Raw genomic sequence first — 21,858 nt, 5'->3', positions numbered from 1 at the left:
GATGTCATCCAACAGCATTAAAAAGAGATTTTCTTGTGTTTTTTTTTTTTTTTTTCGTTTCATTTGATTGCAAGCAAACACACATCCATTAGTCCAATAGTCAGGTCACCCATTGTCGGTAATGAACTGTAGTAAAATGTTAGTTAAATTGGGGAATGATTGTAGGAAACCCTCCACGGATTCCCATCACTCCTCTTTGCCTTTCCTCCATCCAAGAATTGTGAATCGTAAAGTCTTAATAGTGGTGGCTGATATTCAACTGTTGGTTGGCTGGATGTTTCCAGGGCATTTGCAGATGCTCGGAATAATCTCTTATGTTTTGCTGCAATCTGCTGCTGAGATGGTTGAAATAAATACTTTAAACTAATTAATGTAGGACCAGCTGTTACCAAGCCTTGGCTGGCTTTGGTGAATACTGATGGCAGAAGAGGGGCTTCTCAAGTCGTTCCATGTTTGTGCATGATTTAGGGAGACATATAAACACATTAATTCTGTACGAGAGCCTGATTCTGGGGTTTGGTACTTAAACTAAAATGCATGAAAAATACAACTGTAGGCTTATAATTTACTGTTGTATATTATGAATTAAAAAGGCATTTGTTATGCGTTATAATACACTTCATGATAGGTTGTGTTCTTGTGAGATTAGAATAGAATAGAATAGAATACATAATAAGATATTGATTGTACTTAAAGCAAACACCTAACCTAAATTAATAAACATAATGTGTAGTTTATTCCATACCATTATTGCTATAGAGGAATAAATAAATAAATAAATAAATAAATACAAATTATATGTTTTATATAATTTACAAAGTTTAATTAAACATATAATTAAATATCTATATTATTTGCATAAAAACATTATTTATAATTCTATAATAAATTAGATAAATTACTAATACTAAAATTTATACTTTTTGGAATAGTTTGTCTTAATTGCAAATAAAACTCGAAAATCAATAATTTCAAATACAAGTAAATTTAGGCACCACAACATTGTAATATACAGTATGAAAAAAAAATGAAATGAAATTTTACATTGTTAAATTATTAGTGAGTATTTTAAAGTGAAAGTATTTATTAGTGAGTGTTAGATGACAGAAAAAAAAAAGATCTAAATGTAAAATGGGGGAAATGAGCATGAACAACGTGGTAGAGATCATCACTGCACCCTTGCTGGATCCTCTTCAGTTTGCCTACAAAGCAAACAGGTCTGTGGACGATGCAGTCAACATGGGACTGCAGAGTATTCTACAACATTTCAATAGACCTGGGACATAGGACTTTGTCTGTGGACTTCAGTTTGACCATCAATACCATCATGCCTGTTCTTCTCACAGTGGAACTGACCCAGCTCTCTGTGTCCTCCCCAATTGATCAGAGGATCGCCAGCTTCCTGACAGACTGGCAAGAGCTAGTGAGGCTAGATAAACTTACATCCAAGACTCTCCCCATCAGCACTGGTGCCCCTCAGGGATGTGTAGTCTCTTCACTGCTCTTCTCCCTGTATACGAACAAATGCACTGCAAAAGACTCCTCTGTCAAACTCCTGAAATTTGCAGATGACACTACCATCATCAGCCTCATACACAACAGAGATGAGTTGCTTGGCTTTTAGACAGTTTGAATCATTTGGTTGTGTTCTGGTAGTTGGTGACATGGCCTGTGTGATGTCTTGTTTTGTAGCAGGCAGAATGTTGTCTGAGACTTCTGCTGTGATTGGCAGCATGCTATGACAGCGTGAAGATAGTGTCAGCGCAAGGCTCACTGTTTAAAGTGAGTTATGATAGTCTGTGTGTACATGTTTGTGCATGTGTGTGTGGAGATGGATTCAGGGGGTTATGAGACCTGTACATATGTGTGTGTAGTGATGGATGCACACCTATGATAGCCTCTATAAGGCTGTGGCTGTTAAGATAAATGTGGAGTTTTGATGGCCTGTGTGTAAGTGGGTGCGTGTGTGGAGTTAGATGAAGAGTTATGATGGCCAGTGCAGCAGATGGCAGAGGTCTGCCCTAACGGAACTGATGAATGGCAGATGATGTCATCAGGGCACTGACAGGCACTGGTGGCTGCTTACAGGAAGTGAGCAGGAATCTGCTTTACAGTTCAGCCTCACCAGACATCTGCTCAGTGTCCACGCTCACGTTATTCTCTTTCAGATGATGCTCAGAGGACTAGAATAAAAATAAAAAAATTATTTAGGTAGGTAGTTGTTGTTAAGGATCTGGCCTGTGACTGAAAAAAAATGTAGGGTCAAACCTCAACTAGTATCACAATTATTTACAAGATATTGTCAAACATTTAGAATGAAAGTCGTGACATTTGCCAAGTATGGTAACCCAAACTCAGAATTGGTGCTCTGCATTTAACCCATCCAAGTACACACACACACAGCAGTGAGAAGTGAACACACACCCAGAGCAGTGGGCAGCTATAGATCCAGCACCTGGGGGTTCAGTGCCTTGTTCAAGGGCACTTCAGCCATGGGTATTGAGGGTGGAAGAGAGTGCTGTTTATTCACTCCTACAACTCCTGCCAGCACCGAGACTCAAACCGGCAACCTTCGGGTAACTAGTCCAAGACTTTAACCATTAGGTCACAGCTAATCTAAAAGATCCAATAAAAATGTGCATATAGACAAATATTTAAAATTAAAACATTGTCATAATGGCATTAGACAATGAATTCAGACTGAATGATTTTGAGCAGACTATAGGTTATGAAATGGAATTCTACTTCATGGAATTATTAAATAATGAATTTTGAATTATTTGTATTGCAGTACCCGTTCCTGTAGCTTATTGTTGAGCACAGGATCAGCAAAACCAAGTTTCAAAATGCATAATGCATACCAGTATAAAATATTTAGCATATATTGAAAATTGTTTTGGATTAAAGTTTAAATGCAGTGCATGTTGATTGTAACACAACCATTTGCTACACTATAAAGAAAATTATAATGTTTATATAATGCATAATGTTTAACAAGTTGACAAAATAATTAATCTCGGAAAGCTCTTTGTAAAGATTTCCTTCTTACTTTAGTGTGCTCATCCCAACGTTTTCTCTCCTTATGACATTCAGCAGGATGTCCCAGTGGACTAGGTGATAAAATATATACACTTTAATGTGTCAGCCCCTGTTTTTATTTGTCTGGAAGACATAAAATCCTTTTTCTTTTATTTCCAGAGGGTTTTAACTGCAGCCCCACCTGTGACTTTTTACACCTGCACATTTATGTGTCATCCATCGACTGAAGGGGGAATAAATGATATTTATTTTACTCCTCTGCTTTGTTCTACCAGGTGCCTCTTGAATCTCATCCAATCATATTGATTTTTTTTAATGCACCGATTCCTTTGAGGAATTTAATTTGTTTGCCCAAAATGGCATTGCCCCTCTGCTGAGGGGGCAGCAATAGTGTTGAAACATGGTCAGTGAGGGTTCACCACCTTGTGCCATATGGCCTTTGTTAAAGCCAGGGCCCTTGACAATCTCTACTTGCCATATGCATCTGCTTGAGTGTAGTCAATTCTTATCAGAGTTTTCATGCCATATGGAAAGGGTGGGCTTTGTCCCCCAACATATCCATACTTTCCAAAAATGCTAATTCCCATTTAAAAAACAAAAAAAATCTCTCATTATATCAGTATGTAAAATCTCTCAAGCGTTTATAGCAACTATAAATACAGAAGCATCAATAATAGAGTGCTGTGTGACACTGACAGAATGGGCTATCAATCATATGTGCTTGATTGGGCATGCTTGTATAGATGTTAATTTTACATCTCAGAAACAATCTGGGTGTATAAACACCAATTCGGGAAAATAATGATTTATTTTACAGCACAGTACTACATGTCATCTGTTGTGCTGAGTGTGTATGTCTGTCTGTTTGCCACCAGAAGAAACCCCCATGTGCACGCCAACAGCAAGAGACTGTTATGAGAGGCTCTCGTTGGCGGGTCAGACTTTACCTCCAGGATTCCCCTCACCTTTCCTATTCCCTGAAGGCCTGTCATCTATAGAGACCCTTCTGACTAACATCCAGGTAAGAGACCTCTTTGTCAGAAGATCTTTAGCAGAAAGTGAAACACACTATGAATAGTTTTACTTGATACAGTTCTCCATGGTTGATTCAGATGGTCTACTAACTACTAATTAGTGAATTGGCAAGTGAGAAGTTTGTTTTAGAGTCAATTTATGGTGAATATATGTTACGAAGTGTCTTTATACTCAGGGTCCAGCTGCCTGTGTCAGGTGTGGCAAAAGTTAATACAGTACCTTTCTAGGTCCTCCTCCAGCTTTGAAGTTTTTCCCATCAAAACAAATGCATAGTGGTGTACTGTATATTCACCAAGACTTCCTTGATCATCACTGCAGTTGTCATGCAAGTAAGACCCAGTCAGAAAGATGAATGTAGTTGATTAACACCGCCTCTGAGACTAATGATGTGGGTACAGTTTGGGGAGTGACAGGTTTGCTCGTTGCTCTTGTGATTTGGCCATCGGATCTATCGCGCTGCTTTCGGCCCCATTGTTAATTAGCAGGACTCAGTTCAGTCAGTCATATTTAATCATGATTTCAGGGTAATGTTTTGATTGAACATTCACACACAAATCAACAAAACGAACCCAAGCAGAAAATTGAGATAAAGCAACTTAGTCTAAATTGGGGTCATAAGAAGAAACAATTAGTATGATATAGCCCATTGCATTTGGCTTAATTGCATGCGTACAGGGAACAGTTGTTTTAATATGGTCACCACGCGTTTGCACGGCAAATATCGCTTGAAGTGTTGTTTTGAGAAAAGCAGCTGTTTAGATTTGATAATTCTTATACAACCTGCTGCTTCACAAACTGACAAACGGAAGATATTGCATTATACTATTGAGTGATTGTTTTCTTTAAAATACTTTCCTAAGTTTAAGTGCTACTGCTCTAGCATAAAGTAAATTCTTCATACAGTTCATTGATTCTTGAGGACGTGTGTGTGGACTTCGTATGAGGTGAGTTTGTCTTCTGCTGCAGGGTTTGCTGAAGGTGGCAATTGATAACGCCCGCGCTCAGGAGAAACAAGTGCAGCTGGAGAAGACGGAGCTGAAGATGGAGCTGTTTAGAGAGCGTGAGCTCAGAGAAACCCTGGAGAAACAACTGGCTGTTGAGCAGAAGAACAGAGGTGTGTATTACTCAAACACTCATACTCTACAGTACACATGATTTATTATATCTTCTATTGTCTGATTCCTAGTTCTAGAGGCATTTCATGAATAAAGGCAATGTATTTCACTGTACACACCAATTTCATAAAATAACCTTTCCATTTAGGGGCTATATTTGCCCATGTGAATCGTATTTATGAGGACATATTTGTTTTCTCACCATATAAAATATATACTACATGTCATGTCAATTACTTATTTTTAATCAGCTCATTAACATTTATTCTCAGTCTGACTAATTTGGTTGAGTATTTATTACCTATATGTCTGAACCATTATTGTTTTGTCTTATAAAATGTATTAACTAGACTTCACATTTTTGGAGTAAAATGAGAGTGTTGCTTACATGTGTAAAAGTCATTTTGTGTGGTTGCGTAGTGTTGGTAGACAGATTCTATGTTGTTGTCGGTGATCACAACGGCATTGCTAGGCATTTATTAAAGGTATCCTGGGTAAGTTTTTGTAGAACAATATTTATGAGAAACGATGTGAAAGCAAGCACCATAATTAGGCCTAGAATATAACATTTAAATAGAAATATATCAGATAATAATAAGGTAAATGCCAATCAATTCAGAATCAGTTAATATGTATGTTTGTGGTCCCCTTGTTTTTAAATTTGTGCATAGCTTGTTTGTGCTACGAACATGAACATGGTAACTCAAATACAATTTTTTTTTTTTTTTTTTTTACTTTTAATTATTTATAATGGATGCATTAAATTGATGAAAAGTGATACTTTTACATTGTTGAAAAAAATCAATTTTAAGTAAATGCTGTTCTTTTGAACTTCCTATTCATTAAAGAATCCTGAAAAACAAAATGTATCATGGTTAACTGTTTTCAGCTGTGATCATATTAAGAAATGCTACTTGAGCAACAAATCAGCACATTAAAATTATTTCTGAAGGATCGTATGATACTAAAGTAATGGCTGCTGAAAATTCAAATTTTCATAAAAATATCAAAAAGATATTGGACCTATAGTTAAACAGCCACAATAATCATAGCCTCTTTTTGGTCAGTTTTGCATAGGCAAGTACCACTCACATTTTCTTCAGAAAATGCAAAAATCTCATCAACAAATGACCTTTAATGCATCATTATCAAAACATACTTTACAGCATTACGTGTAAAATTGCAATAAAATGACCTGAAACACCATGTTACAAGCTCAGTTGTTAATTACAAGCGCACGTAAAACATACTGCCAAAGTGACAGAGACAAGGTCATAAATTGAGCAAAATGAGGCATATTCACATTACAATCAATACATGAGCACATATTGATTATGTGTGCAGAAGTGCTTGTGGGAATACAGCATATTACCGTAACTACGTACATAGACAACGTCTAAATGCACAGGGTGCATTAGAAAGAAATACAAACTCCTCATTCAAGTGAATGTGGTTAACCTCATAAAAAATATTAATAAGTAATTTAGATGGTAAATGTTTCTAAATTAGCCACAACATTTCTCGAGGGAAGGCCATGATTGGACTACAGATTGATGATAGTTTAGTTAATCATTTTCAACTCTCTTTGAGAAAAGTGATATGTGCATTAACAGATGGCCTCTAGTTACATACTCTATTGTACTCTATTATTGCATGGAAATATAATTATGAATCTACAATTTAAATGATTTAGATTTTTCTGCACAAAAGTATTGCTAAATGTGACTTAATAGTCTCACTTTGTATTTATCTTACATAATGAATCAAATTGAGCTTATTTAGCAAGTTTTACAGAAGGATCCTAATAAATGTGCCTACAGCCCTCCAGCTTTCTTCTGTTTAGTATTCAGCATGCCTCTCTCTTTCTTTATTGAAAGTTTCTTTTAACCTCGTCTCATTGGCATTTTAACCTACTGTAGGTTAATCCAGGTTATCGCTAGCTCAATTATTTCGCTAATGACAATTTATTTTCACTTGCACCTTTTCTATGAATATTTCCTCAATGACAAGAGTTTGAAAACTCACATCCCCTTCTTGTAGTCCTTAATATCCTAGATACCACTGCATATGACTGGGGTTATTGACTGCTTCCTTTCTCTTTTCTTTTAATGCAGCGATCATTCAGAAGCGATTGAAGAAGGAGAAGAAAGCGAAGCGGAAATTGCAGGAGGCGCTGGAGTATGAGTCAAAACGGCGAGAGCAGGCGGAGCAATCCCTGAAACAGACATCACCCACAGAAAGTCTCAGATCACTCAATGGTACGACACCTTACCAGAACACTGACATACTTCAATTAATTAAAAGGGTATAGAAATTATATGTTTTTCTATTCCATTTTAAGGTCTTATGAGATGTGTCGAGGATAAGGAATTTGCAGTATTGATGAAGTACGATCCATGTTAAATATCTTTTGTGTATGTGTGTGTGTGTGTGTGTGTGTGTGTGCGTGTAGTTACTTTCTGAGAATAATCTGATGACATATGCTTCAGTATGTTTAGAGAACACAGTTAGCAGGTCCTTAACATAAAAAGAAAGAATCTTCATGTCTTCATCACAAAAAGGGTTTTTTATTTGTTACAATTACAAGGTAACTGCACCATTTAATATACAGTGAATGACTAAATATTTATATAAATGGCCATGAGATTGTAAAGAAAATGATACAAATTCAGATGTGTTAGAGAAAAAAAAATGCCAGGAATAATGCCACTATTGACCAATCAGAATCAACTATTTTGTAGAGATTGTAGAGCTTAGCAAGATTATATCAGTCTAACATGTGAAGAAATGCTCTGTTCAGTTATCGCTCATTACCGCTCATTGATTGGTTGAAGTTTCACCCCGAACCGAGCACATCCACCCTCCGCCCCTCACCAGAGATGAGGCTAGAAAAACTTTCCTAATTAAGCACAGATGTCATGGATGTTTAATTGTCATTATCTTTTCATTTTGCCAGACTCGTTGACCCAGGAGATAGAGACTGACCGCAGCAGTGGCAGAACAGATGCTGAGAGGACAATACAAGGTACGTGTTTTTGAGGAGACTATAAATCTCAGCTCAGCTCCAGTATATGAGCCGCACTTTAACTCAGCCTGCTGTTCATGCATGCAGCCTGCCATCTGGGCTGCAGGTCCTACAGTTCAAGAGGAAGGTCAAGATCGGTGGGATCTGTGAGGAGAACATTTCTAGACAGGAAAATCATACAAATGTGCGTTATGACAATGGCACGGTCTGCTGAGTTGGAGAGTTGATTCCTTCTGAGTGTGTGAGGGGATTTGATGGGATATTAAATGAGGAACAAGAAGAAGATTAAACATTAAAAAAGCCCACCGAGTCAATGAAAACTGTTCTTTTGTATTGTAGTATTTACCAGCAGGGGTATATTAAAATATTATTACTGGTAAATGGGAATGTTCACCCAAAAATAAATATTCTGTCATAATTTGTTCACCCTCATGTCATTCCAACCTATTTAATTAATTTCTCCAGCAGAACACAAAAATAGATATTTTGATAAATGTTTTTTTTTTTTTTTTTTTTTTTTGAGCCCATTTACTTTGACTGTATGGACAAAAACATTTGAAATATTCCTATTTTATATGGTGTTTTATTTACAAAGTTCAGGAGGATCACATTCAGATAATTAACCTATATATACTGTATATATATATATATATATATATATATATATATATATATATATATATATATATATATATATGTGTGTGTGTGTGTGTGTGTGTGTGTGTGTGTGTGTGTGTGTGTGTATAAATATAAGTGCTAAATATACATAGCCTTTACTCCATTTATTATATGTAAGTGTAAACCTGAAGTATATATTCTGTATGTACCACAGTAAAGATGGTGTTCAGCTTATTAGGTGAAGTTCAAAGATAAAATTCTTTGGATATAAGACAGAGAACCATTTTAAAGATAAATCCCCTTGACAGTAAGACCCTGCCTATGTTGTGTACCTCAGAGTCTAATGTAATTTAATGAGCATAATAAGAAGTTTCATTATCTGAAGATGACCCACAGTGGAGTTACCTCACAAGAGCACAACACGCCCACTTAAATAAATACGCATGAACTTTATGGGTGTATGGGTATTTATGGAACTGGTTTAGTCTGGTATTGTTTCACAGAAAAACCACTCGCCCATTTGCAGATGTTTCAGTCACACTCTTTTAACTAGACCTTAAGTGTTAAGTCGCTCGCCGCTCTGATGTCTATTTTAATAGTACCCAGCAGCACATGATGCAAAAAAAAAAAAAAACAAAAAAAAAAAACACTTGTCTTGAGTGGTCTCAATTTCCCTTTGAAAATAGTGTTTGGAAATTGCTATGAAATGTGGTAAATGGCATTTTAATGGCATTAATACCCCCATCGCAAGTAAAAGCCCTGTAACCCAGTTTGATTAGCCTAGTTAATTTTTGTGTGTGTGTGTGTGTGTGTGAAGGAAGTTTTTAGTAAAAATAAATGGAGATCCAGTACAAGGAGTACAGTTTTTTTTTCGCAGCATATAATGTCATTAGCATTATGATGGTATGATGGTTCTTATGTCTAAAGATTCATAATTTTTCAGTGTTAATTGCTAGATCCAGAAAGTTAGCATAAGCATAAAGAGAAAATAGTTCATTATTCAAATTGCTTTTGTCAGTACTTTTTTGAGCAGATATAGTAGAATACGAGGCACTGAGGTAATTTGAACTGTAAAGAAATGTGTAAAAAATGTTTTCTTTTAAGTATGTTGTCACTGGCAAAACTGTAGTCATTGCTTCACAACGAATCCTTTCATAGGTTTTTCTGTCAGTGGCCTTGAAAGATTTACTAAAAAAAAAAAAGAAAAAAAGGCCACAGGAAGTGTGTGTATAATAATATGTTGTGCGTGTTAAATTTTAAAAACATTGTGTGTGTGTGTGTTCATGTCATGGTTGTTGTGGCCTACAACTAGTGAGGCATAATTACTCTCAAATGGCAAAAACATAAAAAAAGATGCTGATATATTACACTTGCACGAGGAGGAAAAATTATATTCCAACCCGTATACAAAAAAAATAAATAAATAAAAAAAACAAAGAGACGTGCTATAATTTCAGCACTTGGCTGTTGGGGGGGGGGGGGGGGGATTATGAGAGCATAATTTCTGAGAACTAATTATTTCTATTTGTCTTTTGTCACACTCTGTAATTCTGCTATATTAACACAGTCTGTGTTTATTAATTGCTTTTCCAGTGTTTTGAATCCATTCCAAGAATAAGCTTGACTGTTTTTCCTGGCTCCGTGCTTCTGGGAGTACATCTCACCACTAATTCCTTGCGATACCGAATATAATATCTCCCCGGTATCTCTTCCCGATGCTCAGTGCTCAACTCTCTGTGTTTTCTGCAAGTTTACATGACCCTGTGAGGGGAGATAAAGTTCTTTGTTGCAAGATTAAACATAAAAACAGTTAAAGTGAAATTAAAATTAAATGAACGAATGTCACTGAAGCAAAAAAGGCTGTAATTAATGGTTCCCTTAATTGTCTTCATAAAGTATTTGCATGGGCATAATTTGCATAATTTACATGTATTAATTAATCTTTCAAAGGAATTTTATGCTGAGAGAAGCCAAAAATTACTTTGTTTTATTTAGCATCTAATGAAATATTGATCCTCTTTAATGAACTTTTCATCTTGATTTGAATATAAAAATGCCAAAGTTTTAACATATTTTAATGAGGGGGGTTCTTTCATAAAACAACATGGCAGTCATTCGATTTTTCCCACTGCAGAAACATTCCTGGCACTGTTTGCACGAGCCAGTTTAGCTACACTCCATTTGACACAGAATTAATATGCTAATTCTTAAATTTAAGATTAGCTCTCTGCTTGTTTTTGTTATCGTTGTTCTCAGGTTGTTTATATTTAACTGTGTATTTTTATAGTTTAATTGTATATTTTCAACATTGTTTAGTATAAGAAATCTAGAGAATTGTCGTTTGATATCAAAATACTGTATCAATCATACTAAATATCTCCAGCACTTAATAGGCTGCATTCTGACAGATGAAGGCACTCAATATCAAATGCATTTATCGTGATCTGAATAAATATGCACATACCATTTATATAATGGGCTTGATGCTGTTGATAGATTTTTTTTTTTTTTACATGCCCTGTGAGCCTAGAGCCATATATTTGGTCATATTTCAAATATTTATGTTTAAATAAGAGGCCAGTGAGTGATAAATAACATTAGAGAAAACAAGAAGGCGTATTGCAGCCTGGGGCGCTGTAAAGGGGGGGTAAACGATGACGATTCTCGGGGCCCATGACTAAGAGGGGGCCCAAAGAACCCCCCAATAAAATTGTGGTGCTAAAAAATAATATTTGATAGTAAAAATTATTAAGTTTAAATTATTCTATTTGCTGTTTCCTGGTGTCAAGAAAATTATTTGTTGAGGAAACACAAACGTCCGTGGGCCCCTCTCCCCCTCTCGATTATCATAAAATGGTTCAGTCCGCCCAAATTGTATTCCGTAATCAAGGCAACACAAACAGCCTGTCATGAGAAATCGAGTCCGCTAAGGACCCCGAGTGATCCCATTGGCTCAACGAACATTTAAAGGGTATTATTTTTTAGCGTCTGATTATTACAATATACCTGCTAAATCGCGTTTTTATTTTTAATTTTCATATTAATTTTACATGAAGTATGTCAGTATGCCTATAATATTAATATAATTAAGTATAGTAAGAGAATAATGGTTGTTTGTGCACTGAAAGTGAATAAAAATACAGCTAGATAGTTAATATAGATAGTAATAATTGCTATATAGTTATTATGACTAACTCTGATAAAAATCCTCTGCCAGCTACTGTCCAAACTACTATCAGCTGTTTGTGAGGTTTCTGTGCATCTCTTGAAGATGATGTGGAGTTGTATTACTACTTGAGGTCTACAATGTCTCAAGAAAAGCTTTGCAGTCTTGCTATGCTTTCCATTTAGAGCGAGTTGGCTAGAGAGCTCGACTTCAAAAATTTGATTAATGATTTTGCAGCTGAAAAGGTCAGACATTGGATTTTTGTTTAGAAATGTTGAGCAAGTACAAGAGATTAGAAATGATGTGGAAAGACGAACTCAGACTCATCTATGTTATACCTTGCCGATTCTTTGATATAGTATATTATGCAAGTTCTGTTTAAATTATTAGAAATTTTATATGGTCATTTTGTTTTATGGTGGTGTTTTCTTGCTGAGATATTTTTTCACCACAGATTGTAATTCCTGTTTTTTTAAATTGAAGAGTTTTATTTAGAAATTTCAGTATCAGTGTTGAAGCAAATAAATATAAATACATTTCATTGTATTAAGAGTGCTCAGTGTTTCCGTTACATTTCAACTGTCATGTTAAAAATATTAGGTTAGGATAACTTTATTGTCCTTGCCATACAGTACTTTCATACAAATATAAATATATGTGAATACACTATATGACACGTACTATGTACAGTATATACATTATACAGTACTGTAGTAGTGCAGTATTACAGAAGACCAATTACAGGTGTGGACATGGGATGGAGTTCAATTGTCTGATTGACTTAAATATATGAGAATGATAGTCAAAATACCATAAAAGCGCATGATTTTATGTAAATTTATATGAAAAAACTCTCAGTTGTGTTGGGGGCCCTGTCAAGATTCTTTTCATGGGGCCCAAAATCCTTAGCAGCGCCCCTGATTGCAGCTCTATGCACATGCCACAATTAATCAATGTCTATTAGATTACTAGTTTAATATGAATCAGTATGTATATATTTCAGAGTGAAATAAAATTACAATGCGCATATTTAGCTGTGTATAACTAACAATAGAAGACAAAAAACTTTTTACTCAAAATCAATGGATCACACCGTCAAAATGATTTCATATATGTGGTTTTGCTAAGCAATAAAAAAAAGTCAGACTCAAGATCTTGTTTAAGCCAATTTTAACACAGAGCTCATCAGAATTACATTTATTTAGTTGCCTTGCCACAGAGAGGAAACACTGCTTAAATGCAGTGATGCAGCATTCCCGGACACAAAGGAAATGTTTTGGTAATAAACGTCAAACAAGCTCCTGAGCCATGCCTAACAGATGCTTTTACCAGAAGAAGCACAGAGAGCTGCCGCTCATTCAAGCATGCACTTGCCAACGAAGTTTCTCTGGAAATAGACAAAGCTCATTAGATCGCACATGTCGGAGAAGGCATTGCACAGTAACGGCTGCTTTTTTGCACTTAATGCCATTTAGGCGTAGAAAGTGTCATTTGTGATGTGCTTCGCATCATAAGTGCAATGTTATGTTCTTAGAATGTGAGATGCATTGATAAAGGGGTTTACAATATGTAGTTTGTGCATTTGCATTGCATCACTGTTACTTACCCTTACTTTATAGCTCCATTTTGTTCAGTATTCTTATTATTTTTCTCTCCCTTTTTATTTTATCGTTAGCAGATGGAAGACTTTTTCTGAAAACCACAGTGATGTACTAACACCACGGCGTTGAAGACTGGCGGCATGTATCTTATGAAGATTCTCCAGAGTCCCTTTGCAGGGTAATTTAGTTACAGAAACAGGCCAATCACTCATAGAGGTGCATCAAGGGTTTATGCTTGGACTGATGTGGAAGATGGATTGTGTCCGAATGTACTATTAGGACTCTTTTTCTCACTGATATAAACGTTACGTTATGCCAGATGTGGAATTGGATATGATAAGCTGGCGAAGACAACAACTTGAGCACAGTAAAATGTACCTTTCGGTACACCTGGTGTTAATATTTACAACAAATTCACAGCACTGAAGATTTTTTATACTGTATTTAAACCAGCGAGAAAGCTTCGAAAATGAAATCTGATTCAGAGGTTTTGTTTTGTATTAAAAAAAGGGGAAAAAAACATAAATCCTTAATGTCATTACTATTTGCCAAGATGTTAAAGATTCAAACTTGGAGAAGAACCTCTGAAAATGTGAATTTGAATATATGTTGATCAACAGAAAAGACTAATATTTGCTTTTAATGTTTTCTAAACTAGAAGAAAAAAACAATCAAGTTTCATTTCTATCATTATTGTATATAAAATAACAGAAGATAGGTTAACTCACTCACTTTGGTATTTGTATATAATGGTAAAAGTTGGTATTGTGTATGCAGTAGATCTATTAGGAGAACAATACCAATGTTTATATTGAATTTATAGATTTGGTTTGTTTCTGAGCCATCGTTCTTTCAGTCCGCTGCCACTTTGGTGAGGAAGCATGCAGGCATGTAAATGTGTTGTCCTGAATTCATGTTATTCAATAAATACTTAACTGTGCTGAGCAAACGTACTTAGGGTTTCTTCACTCACGCCCATTTAAAGTTGATGAACACTATCTTTTTGACAGGTATATTTTCAATTTGCAGTGACATGAATCTAATTCTTGTTTGGATTGAATCTCAAATTTATGGAAAAGTTGTACAGATCCCCAAAGCTTATCTACCATCATTACACTCAATTCAGTGTATTACTTTCAGTGATAGGCCCTTTTAAATAATAAGTATTTAATGTATCATATTATAATTCTTTATTATTCTGGTCAATACATGCAACAGGTTCCTGTTGGAAAGTTGCAGACAAAATAGTGTTAGACCATCTTTTTAATCTGAAATAAAAAGAAAAGATAACTTTAAAATAATTCTTCATAATTTCCCCATGTGGATGATATTTGATTAAAAAAAGTGTGTTTAATTTATCTTTTTCATTTGTAATTTTTCATCAAACTGCAGAACTGTAATAATAATAATAATAAAAAAAAATAAAGTATACATTTTATAATGGATTGTTGGCAACACATTGTTGGCAACAAATACATGAATTCTTCTTTTTCCAATTCTTCTTCTTCTTTTGATTATAAAAATAAAAATAAAAAAAATATTAAGAAGATTCTTCAGTTATTTGACAGAACTTTTAATAATTGCCAGCAAAGATTGCAAGCATCTACTCCAGTCCTTCACATACACAGCATTTTTTTTTTTCTTTATAAAAGCTAAAATCAAGTAATCATGGCAATACCAAACTCTCACATTTAAATAAAGATTGAAACAATTCAGCCGGATGAGTTAAATTACACAGTGCTAATTAATGGTTATATTGAATATATTAAATAATAGATTACAGGCTTTTATTCTACCAAGTAGATGATGATGATGGTGATGAGGCACTTATTGGATAATCAAGAAAAATATGTGTTGAAAGGATCCTTTATTAGATGGATGTATCTAATGTTACGGGGCAGCTATTTATACTATAATCATAGACATTATTTGTCCTCAGTCTGTAACAATTCAAATGTCTATTGTGTTAAACTACATGTTAAAGTATCTTTTACCTCGTCAACGAGGACTTGCTTTTAAGTTTATTTTTATGTGATGTAAACACTGTAGCAAGATTTATGGACATTTTGTTCCTTTTTTCTTTCTATGGCAGTAAAGAAAACGTCTAAATATTGAAAGAATGTCTTGTTTTAAAGTGTTTTTCCTTCTTTTCTGATCCTGTCTCCTTTAATGACACAGTATGTAAGAGAGTGTGTGTGTGTGCGTGTGTGAGTGTGTTTATGCACACATACACAGAAGTGTATCTGGAGTTGCTGAGTGTGTCTCTTTTCTATTCTATGGTGTCATATAAGGTAATAAAATATTTGTGAATCACAGATTATTAGACTAAGCTCTTTTGCGGATGAATCACTGTCATTATAAACAACTTGAGAGAGTTTATGGGTGTTGACTCTATCATCACACATCAGTGTGTAATGCAGCTGAAGTCTTGAATCTGTGTAATTTTACCATGGTTCATCCAAAACGAATCCAGTGAGTGTATCGTAATAAAGAGACTGCAAATTTTAAGCCGCAAAACAAACATCACGTATGATATTACATAAGCAGCTTGCTTATATTTTAATCGGAAGGGCAATCAAAATTGTTCATGGTTGAGTTGTAAAACATGTGTTACTGAGCAATGACAATATCTAGCAGAATAAAACCACTCAGGCTTTGTACAGTGAGCACACGGCTCTACACAACACATGACTGAGAAATAATATGTTTCATTCATTCCAGCTGAATGAGCACAATATTCCACGGAAAAGCCACATATTCAAAATGTGTCTGAAGAAAGACGGAAACAAGAAGAAACTTCTCTCCATTTAAGTTAATTACTTATTGATAATATGTTAGGATTGAGCCAACCAAATTAGAGTCCTTTCTGTTATGCAGTTCATTTTCATGCTTCCATCATATATAGTATAAATAAAATCACAGTTCATGGGTGTGGGTTTTTCTTTTATTCATTTAATTATGCATTTATTTATTTTGAACGACTGCTCCTGGTTGTGACTTAGATAAAATCCTCTTAATTAAAAAAGAATTAAAAGGGTTCATTAATTTTTACATTATCTAATGAAAATATGTTCTTGGTTATATTGTTTTAATTAGTAATCATTGTATAAATGGTTTGCCCTCTTTGTGGTTTAAAAAAGGAAAAGCGATCTTCAACCTTTAGGAAGAATTGATGGATTTGATTAATCCTGTCCTAATTGTATGTTTGTCTCGCTTTAAATCATTCAATCATGACCTGAATGCCAATATATTATCAATACATAAGTTTTAAAAAAAAGCTGCGTATTGCTTGTTGTAAAATTGATGCAATTAACACTGTTTTTGAGCTAAAGTGAACTAACATTGAACTGACTTGAGCTAAGTAATGAAACTATTGTTTTACAATTTTATTGTTTAGAGCAAAATCTAAATTGTCTCCATAATTGAATTTCCATGATTGGTTCTGCTCTTTTCCTGTCTATTTCTGTGAAGCTGCTTTGAAACCATAAATCGCTAAAGAAATAAAGGTGATTTTATTTGACCTTCAAGCTGACAACCTTACATAAGCTCGCTTTCAATACCTTAAAGAGCAATGGTTCCTTATTTCCATTGTTAATTGTCCTGTTTATTTTTGTCATTATTTAAACTAATCAAGTGCCTAAAAAAAAGTTGAAAACACATTTTTATGGAAAGACTTCTTTATGACACACAATAAGTCTACAAGTTGCAGAGCTGAAAAGGTAATGCATAACAGAAATGACCCATGGGAGCACCTAACTGTTTGGTTCAGGAAACTGTCTTTGAAGCAATGCGACTAATTGATATTACTGCTAGTTCAAATTTATCAAAGATTAGGGAGAATTGACACTGAATGACAATTTCCTGTCGTAAGCAATTCTGATGGAAATGTGTTGACACTGCACGGCCGTGCGCAGGTCCATTTTGCATGCTTTTGAAAGCATGGCTGTAACAAAGAGGTTTCGAGATGAATAATTGACTGATCGCTACATAATTCAACACCGCATTGTAAAAATTCAAGGTCTGGAACGTTTCATGTTTTTCTTCTTTATTGAAAATGAGGTTAAAGTTTGTATCAACCTTGGAAAAACTACAAATAAAGTGATCAATGGTGACTGTAATTCAAGTTTGGCCCTTTCGTGAAAATAAAAGGTTTCCGTCACTCACTGGTGAAAGTTGAACTGTTAAGAGTTTGAGGCAGCTAAGAAGCCACAAATGTGCAGTCTATCAAATTGTTGATTTTTTGTTTTCTTTAGTGAATTTTAGTAGACATAAATCAGTATTGTAGCCCCAGCGGTGGATAAAGACTGTCTTTGGCTGAGAATATGATGTATTTCCTCTCCCTCAGACAGAAATATACAGTAGTTATGAGCTGTTTGATGTCTTGTTCTGCCCCAGCTATTTAAGCAAGATTCACCCCTCCAGCTAGATGTTTCATATCACTGCACATATTGTAATAAATTCATTTCAGTTAGAACATGACTTTGAGGCACAAAGACCAAAATATCCACGGTGCTGTAATCGTGTCCCGTGTCGAGCACATTTATTAGAAGCGTTGCTCATTCCAAACAAGAAGCGTGTCAATGTCATCACTTTGGAGTATGTGCTTTTCTTGTATCAAGTGTGCATATTTAAGACATCATTCAGGTAATTATTTCACACAATCTTTTCATTGCTAATATCACCATAACCAAGATGATAACATCAGACAGTCTGTAAAATCAGTTATAAGTTCTGAGTTTGTTGATTTTTTCCAGAGGCATACTAAAATGCAATATTCATTTTGTTGGTCAGACATAATTACTCACCCTCATTTGACATTCAGCACAGTTCATAAAGTAAAAAGGTATCAAAGACTCGCCGGCCATGTGACTCTGTTCTTCATCTGCTCATCTTTGAGTCGGCGAGGAAGGAAATCGCACAGGCTTGATTGAACACAAGATAGACTTAATGTCATCTAATCAGAAAGACCATTATGTATTAGTGGAACCACCAAACAGAATTATCTGACAAGGGGCAGGCCACATTATCTAAATTAACATTTCGCAAGCATGAACATGCAAGGCCACGGTGGAAAATGAAAGGCTACAGGAGAGCGGCCTGCATTTAGACATTCGGGCAGTAATTATTAATTTATGCTTGTCTGTGGTCTTAATGAAAATGAAAGCCAGGGAAGGATAATGTGCCGTGAAATTGAGTTTCATTTGTTCAGGGGCCACCTTTTAACTTTTCCTTTCTTCCCAGGAAATGAAACCAACCAGAGTTCTTGTGTGTTTTTCCTCTGTGAACCACCTCCCCCTGCACAGCCAACCAACACACATCTCTCCAGCACAGACAGACAAGCTCTTGACCTCTGCAGTATCTGTAAATATCCTGTCTACCGCTGTAATCTACTTTAGAGAGCCCTGCTTCAATGACTATTATTTCTTCTTTAATAACAACTGCCTGTTAGCACTTTGTGCTTTACCAACTGATGACACTAGTGTTGGGAGGTAACTAGTTACGTGTAACAGAATTATGTAATTTATTACAAAATAAATGTAATTGTAATAAGTTATATTTACTGAGAAAAAAAGTCTAATTAAATAAGTTTATTTTTTTACAAAAAGTGTTGCTTTTTTAGTATTTTTTCACACACACACAGATTTAACTGATTTCTTTCATAAATTGTAGTGACTGCTCTAAAATATGCGACACCAATATTTCAGGAGTTTAGTACAGAGAATAGGACAAATGCTTATTCAATAACTGTTTTATTTACTTTTGGGGTTTTGGATGATTTATTTCCTGTCATAGCTATGCAAAGATATGATTTCAAAAAAAGTATCATAGTTATTAAACAATTTCTTGATATTATTTTAAACCTGTATTTAACCTGATCTCAAATCAATTCTGATTTTGTGGAGGCTGTGCTTTAAAAGTAACATTTTTAGAATTTCTGACAGTAATTATAACACTTTTCCAGAAAAGTGTGACATGCCATACAAAGTGTTTTTTTTTTTTTTCATTAACCTTAATTTAATTGACAAAAGTACAAATAAAAAAAATCCAATGTTTTCTTTGGCCAAATTAATTTTATTTTGCAAATATTAACAAATTTTGATTTTGATGGCTGTAACACACTCCAAAAAAGTTTAGACAGAGGCTTGTTTACCACTGTGTCATATCAACTTTCTTTTTAATGACAGTGTTTAATTGATTGGGAAACAAGGATTATAATTGTTAAAGTTTTGCAAGCAAAATATTTGTCCAATCTCACTTGATCAGCAGTCTGTGATTGTCATTGTCTGATTCTTCTTTTCATAACATTTTCAATAAGAGACAGATCTGGACTGCAGGCAGGCCAGTCTAGCACATCCTCTCTGTATCATAGAAACCACACTGTTGTAGCACACGCAGAACGAAACCTGGCATTAACTTGATCTAAGAAGCATGGACTTCCACGAAGTCGTGATTTTGATGGAAGTATATGTCTCTGTACAATTTCAATATATGCGTCCATGTCAATGGTACATTCGCACATGCCAGTCAACCATGTTGTTTGTTCTGCTGCACCCACCATGACAGACATCTGATTTTGCAACTGTCGCTGATGAAAGTATGAATGGTCCCTTTGGTCTTTAGGAATGAGATCTCTATATCCACTTTTTTCCAGAAACCAGTTGAAATGTGGACTCATCTGACCACAGCACACATTTCCACTGTCTTTCTGAGATGAGCTTGGGCCCAGAGAACCCACAGCATCACTGAATAGAATTGATCTATGGCTTTCTCATAGAGTAACAGTGATTCAAGTTCAATTTATTGATGCAGTGGCAGACTGGGTTTAGTGACAGTGATTTTCTGAAGTACTCCTGAGGCCATGTGGCTATATTTAACACCGCAGCATGACGGTTTCTTAGGCAGTGCCATCTGAGGGTTCAAAGGTCTTGACTCATGCACATACAATTTCCTGCCTTGCCCTAGATTTCTCTGGATTCCATGAATCTTTTCACAATATTATTTATGGGATATGATGAAATATCCAAATTCTTTGCCATTTTGCATTGAGAAATTAGATTTTTGATTTTTTTTGACACTTCTCTCATGAAATTTTGCATGAAGTGGTGAGCCATGATCCACCTCTGCTTGCAAAGACTGAGATGTTCCTTTTATACTCAGACATGATACCCTCACCCACCAATATACCTGTGTCTTGATCTTGCCCAGTCCCCTGTCTTGTGTTTGGACTTTAGTGTTAATTCCTGTCTAGAGTGCCATTTGTAGTCAACTTGTAGTCCTATTGTTTTGTCTTGATTGCTTTCCGAGCTGTGCCTTGTTAACTTGTTATCCTGTTTGTGTCTCAGTGTATAAATAGGGTTTCAATTAGTCTTTGTCAGTCGTTGTTCCCCCATTGATGCTTGGTTTTGTTTATCTGGTTTCATTCCTGCTCCTGCTCAGTGTTCCTTTTTTCATATACCCATGTTTGTTTTCTTGTTTTGTCAATGAATATATAAATAATAAATTGGATCTGCCTCATCTCGACTTAATCCCAGCGTAAAATCCTGTTTAGCCTACTTAAACAATTTAATTTGTATATTCTATAACCTTTTCACTTTTATTTTGCATCTGTCCCAACTTCTTTGGAGTGTTCTAAAGCCATCAGAATCTACATTCTTAAACCAAAGCTGAGCTATCTCATTGCAAACTTAATAAAGAGGTTGGAGTTGTGTGACAATGTGCGGTCGTGGGTCAGCAGAGTGAAGAGGAGGGGGCTCAGCACACATCCTTGGGTGTCCCCAGTGTTCAGTGTGATGGTGCTGGATGTGTTGCTGCTGACCCGTACTGCCTGAGGTCTTCCAGTCAGAAAGTCTAACAGCCAGTTACACAGCGAAGTACTAAGCCTCAACTGGACCAGTTTGTGAATGAGCTGTTGAGGGATGATTATGTTGAATGCTAAACTGAAATCTATGACCAGCATTCTAATGTAAGAGTCTTTTTTCTTTAGATGTGTGAATGCTGAGTGGACGGCAGTGGAGATGGCACCATCGGTCGAGTGGTTGGACCGATATGCAAACTAGTGTATTTTTGGGATCACACTCTTTAAGTCTGCATGGTTGAAATCCCCAACTATGATGAGAAAAGCATCAGGGTGGGCTGTCTGCTGCTCACTGATGTGCTTGTACAGTTCATTTAGTGCATTGTTCCTGTTGTTGTTGTTGGAGCTGGGAGGAATGTAAAAAGAAATGAGAAGTATGGCTAAATATTCCTTCAGCAGATAGA

At 35.4% G+C, this 21,858-nt stretch overlaps 1 protein-coding gene across 7 annotated transcripts in view; it reads left to right on the top strand.

The window, feature by feature from the left end:
* The window catches only part of LOC113053167 (dachshund homolog 1-like), a 99,724-nt gene extending 85,176 nt beyond the window's left edge, over positions 1-14,548 (top strand). For 2 of the 7 annotated variants that reach the window (XM_026217954.1, XM_026217959.1), the window contains exons 7-11: positions 3,915-4,060; positions 5,041-5,188; positions 7,304-7,447; positions 8,146-8,214; positions 13,677-14,548. In XM_026217954.1, the coding sequence (XP_026073739.1) occupies positions 3,915-4,060; positions 5,041-5,188; positions 7,304-7,447; positions 8,146-8,214; positions 13,677-13,714 (545 nt within the window). In that variant the 3' untranslated portion in view covers positions 13,715-14,548. Of the gene's footprint in view, positions 1-3,914; positions 4,061-5,040; positions 5,189-7,303; positions 7,448-7,530; positions 7,577-8,145; positions 8,215-13,673 lie in introns of all 7 variants that reach the window. The other 5 variants (XM_026217953.1, XM_026217958.1, XM_026217957.1 and 2 more) reach the window with 4 other exon arrangements.
* Positions 14,549-21,858: the final 7,310 nt, after the last annotated feature.

Source organism: Carassius auratus, chromosome 34 (genome assembly GCF_003368295.1).
Source record: "Carassius auratus strain Wakin chromosome 34, ASM336829v1, whole genome shotgun sequence".
Lineage (NCBI taxonomy): Eukaryota > Metazoa > Chordata > Actinopteri > Cypriniformes > Cyprinidae > Carassius > Carassius auratus.
Note: the sequence above shows the minus strand (reverse complement) of the source record. Positions and strands in the feature narration are given on the sequence as shown.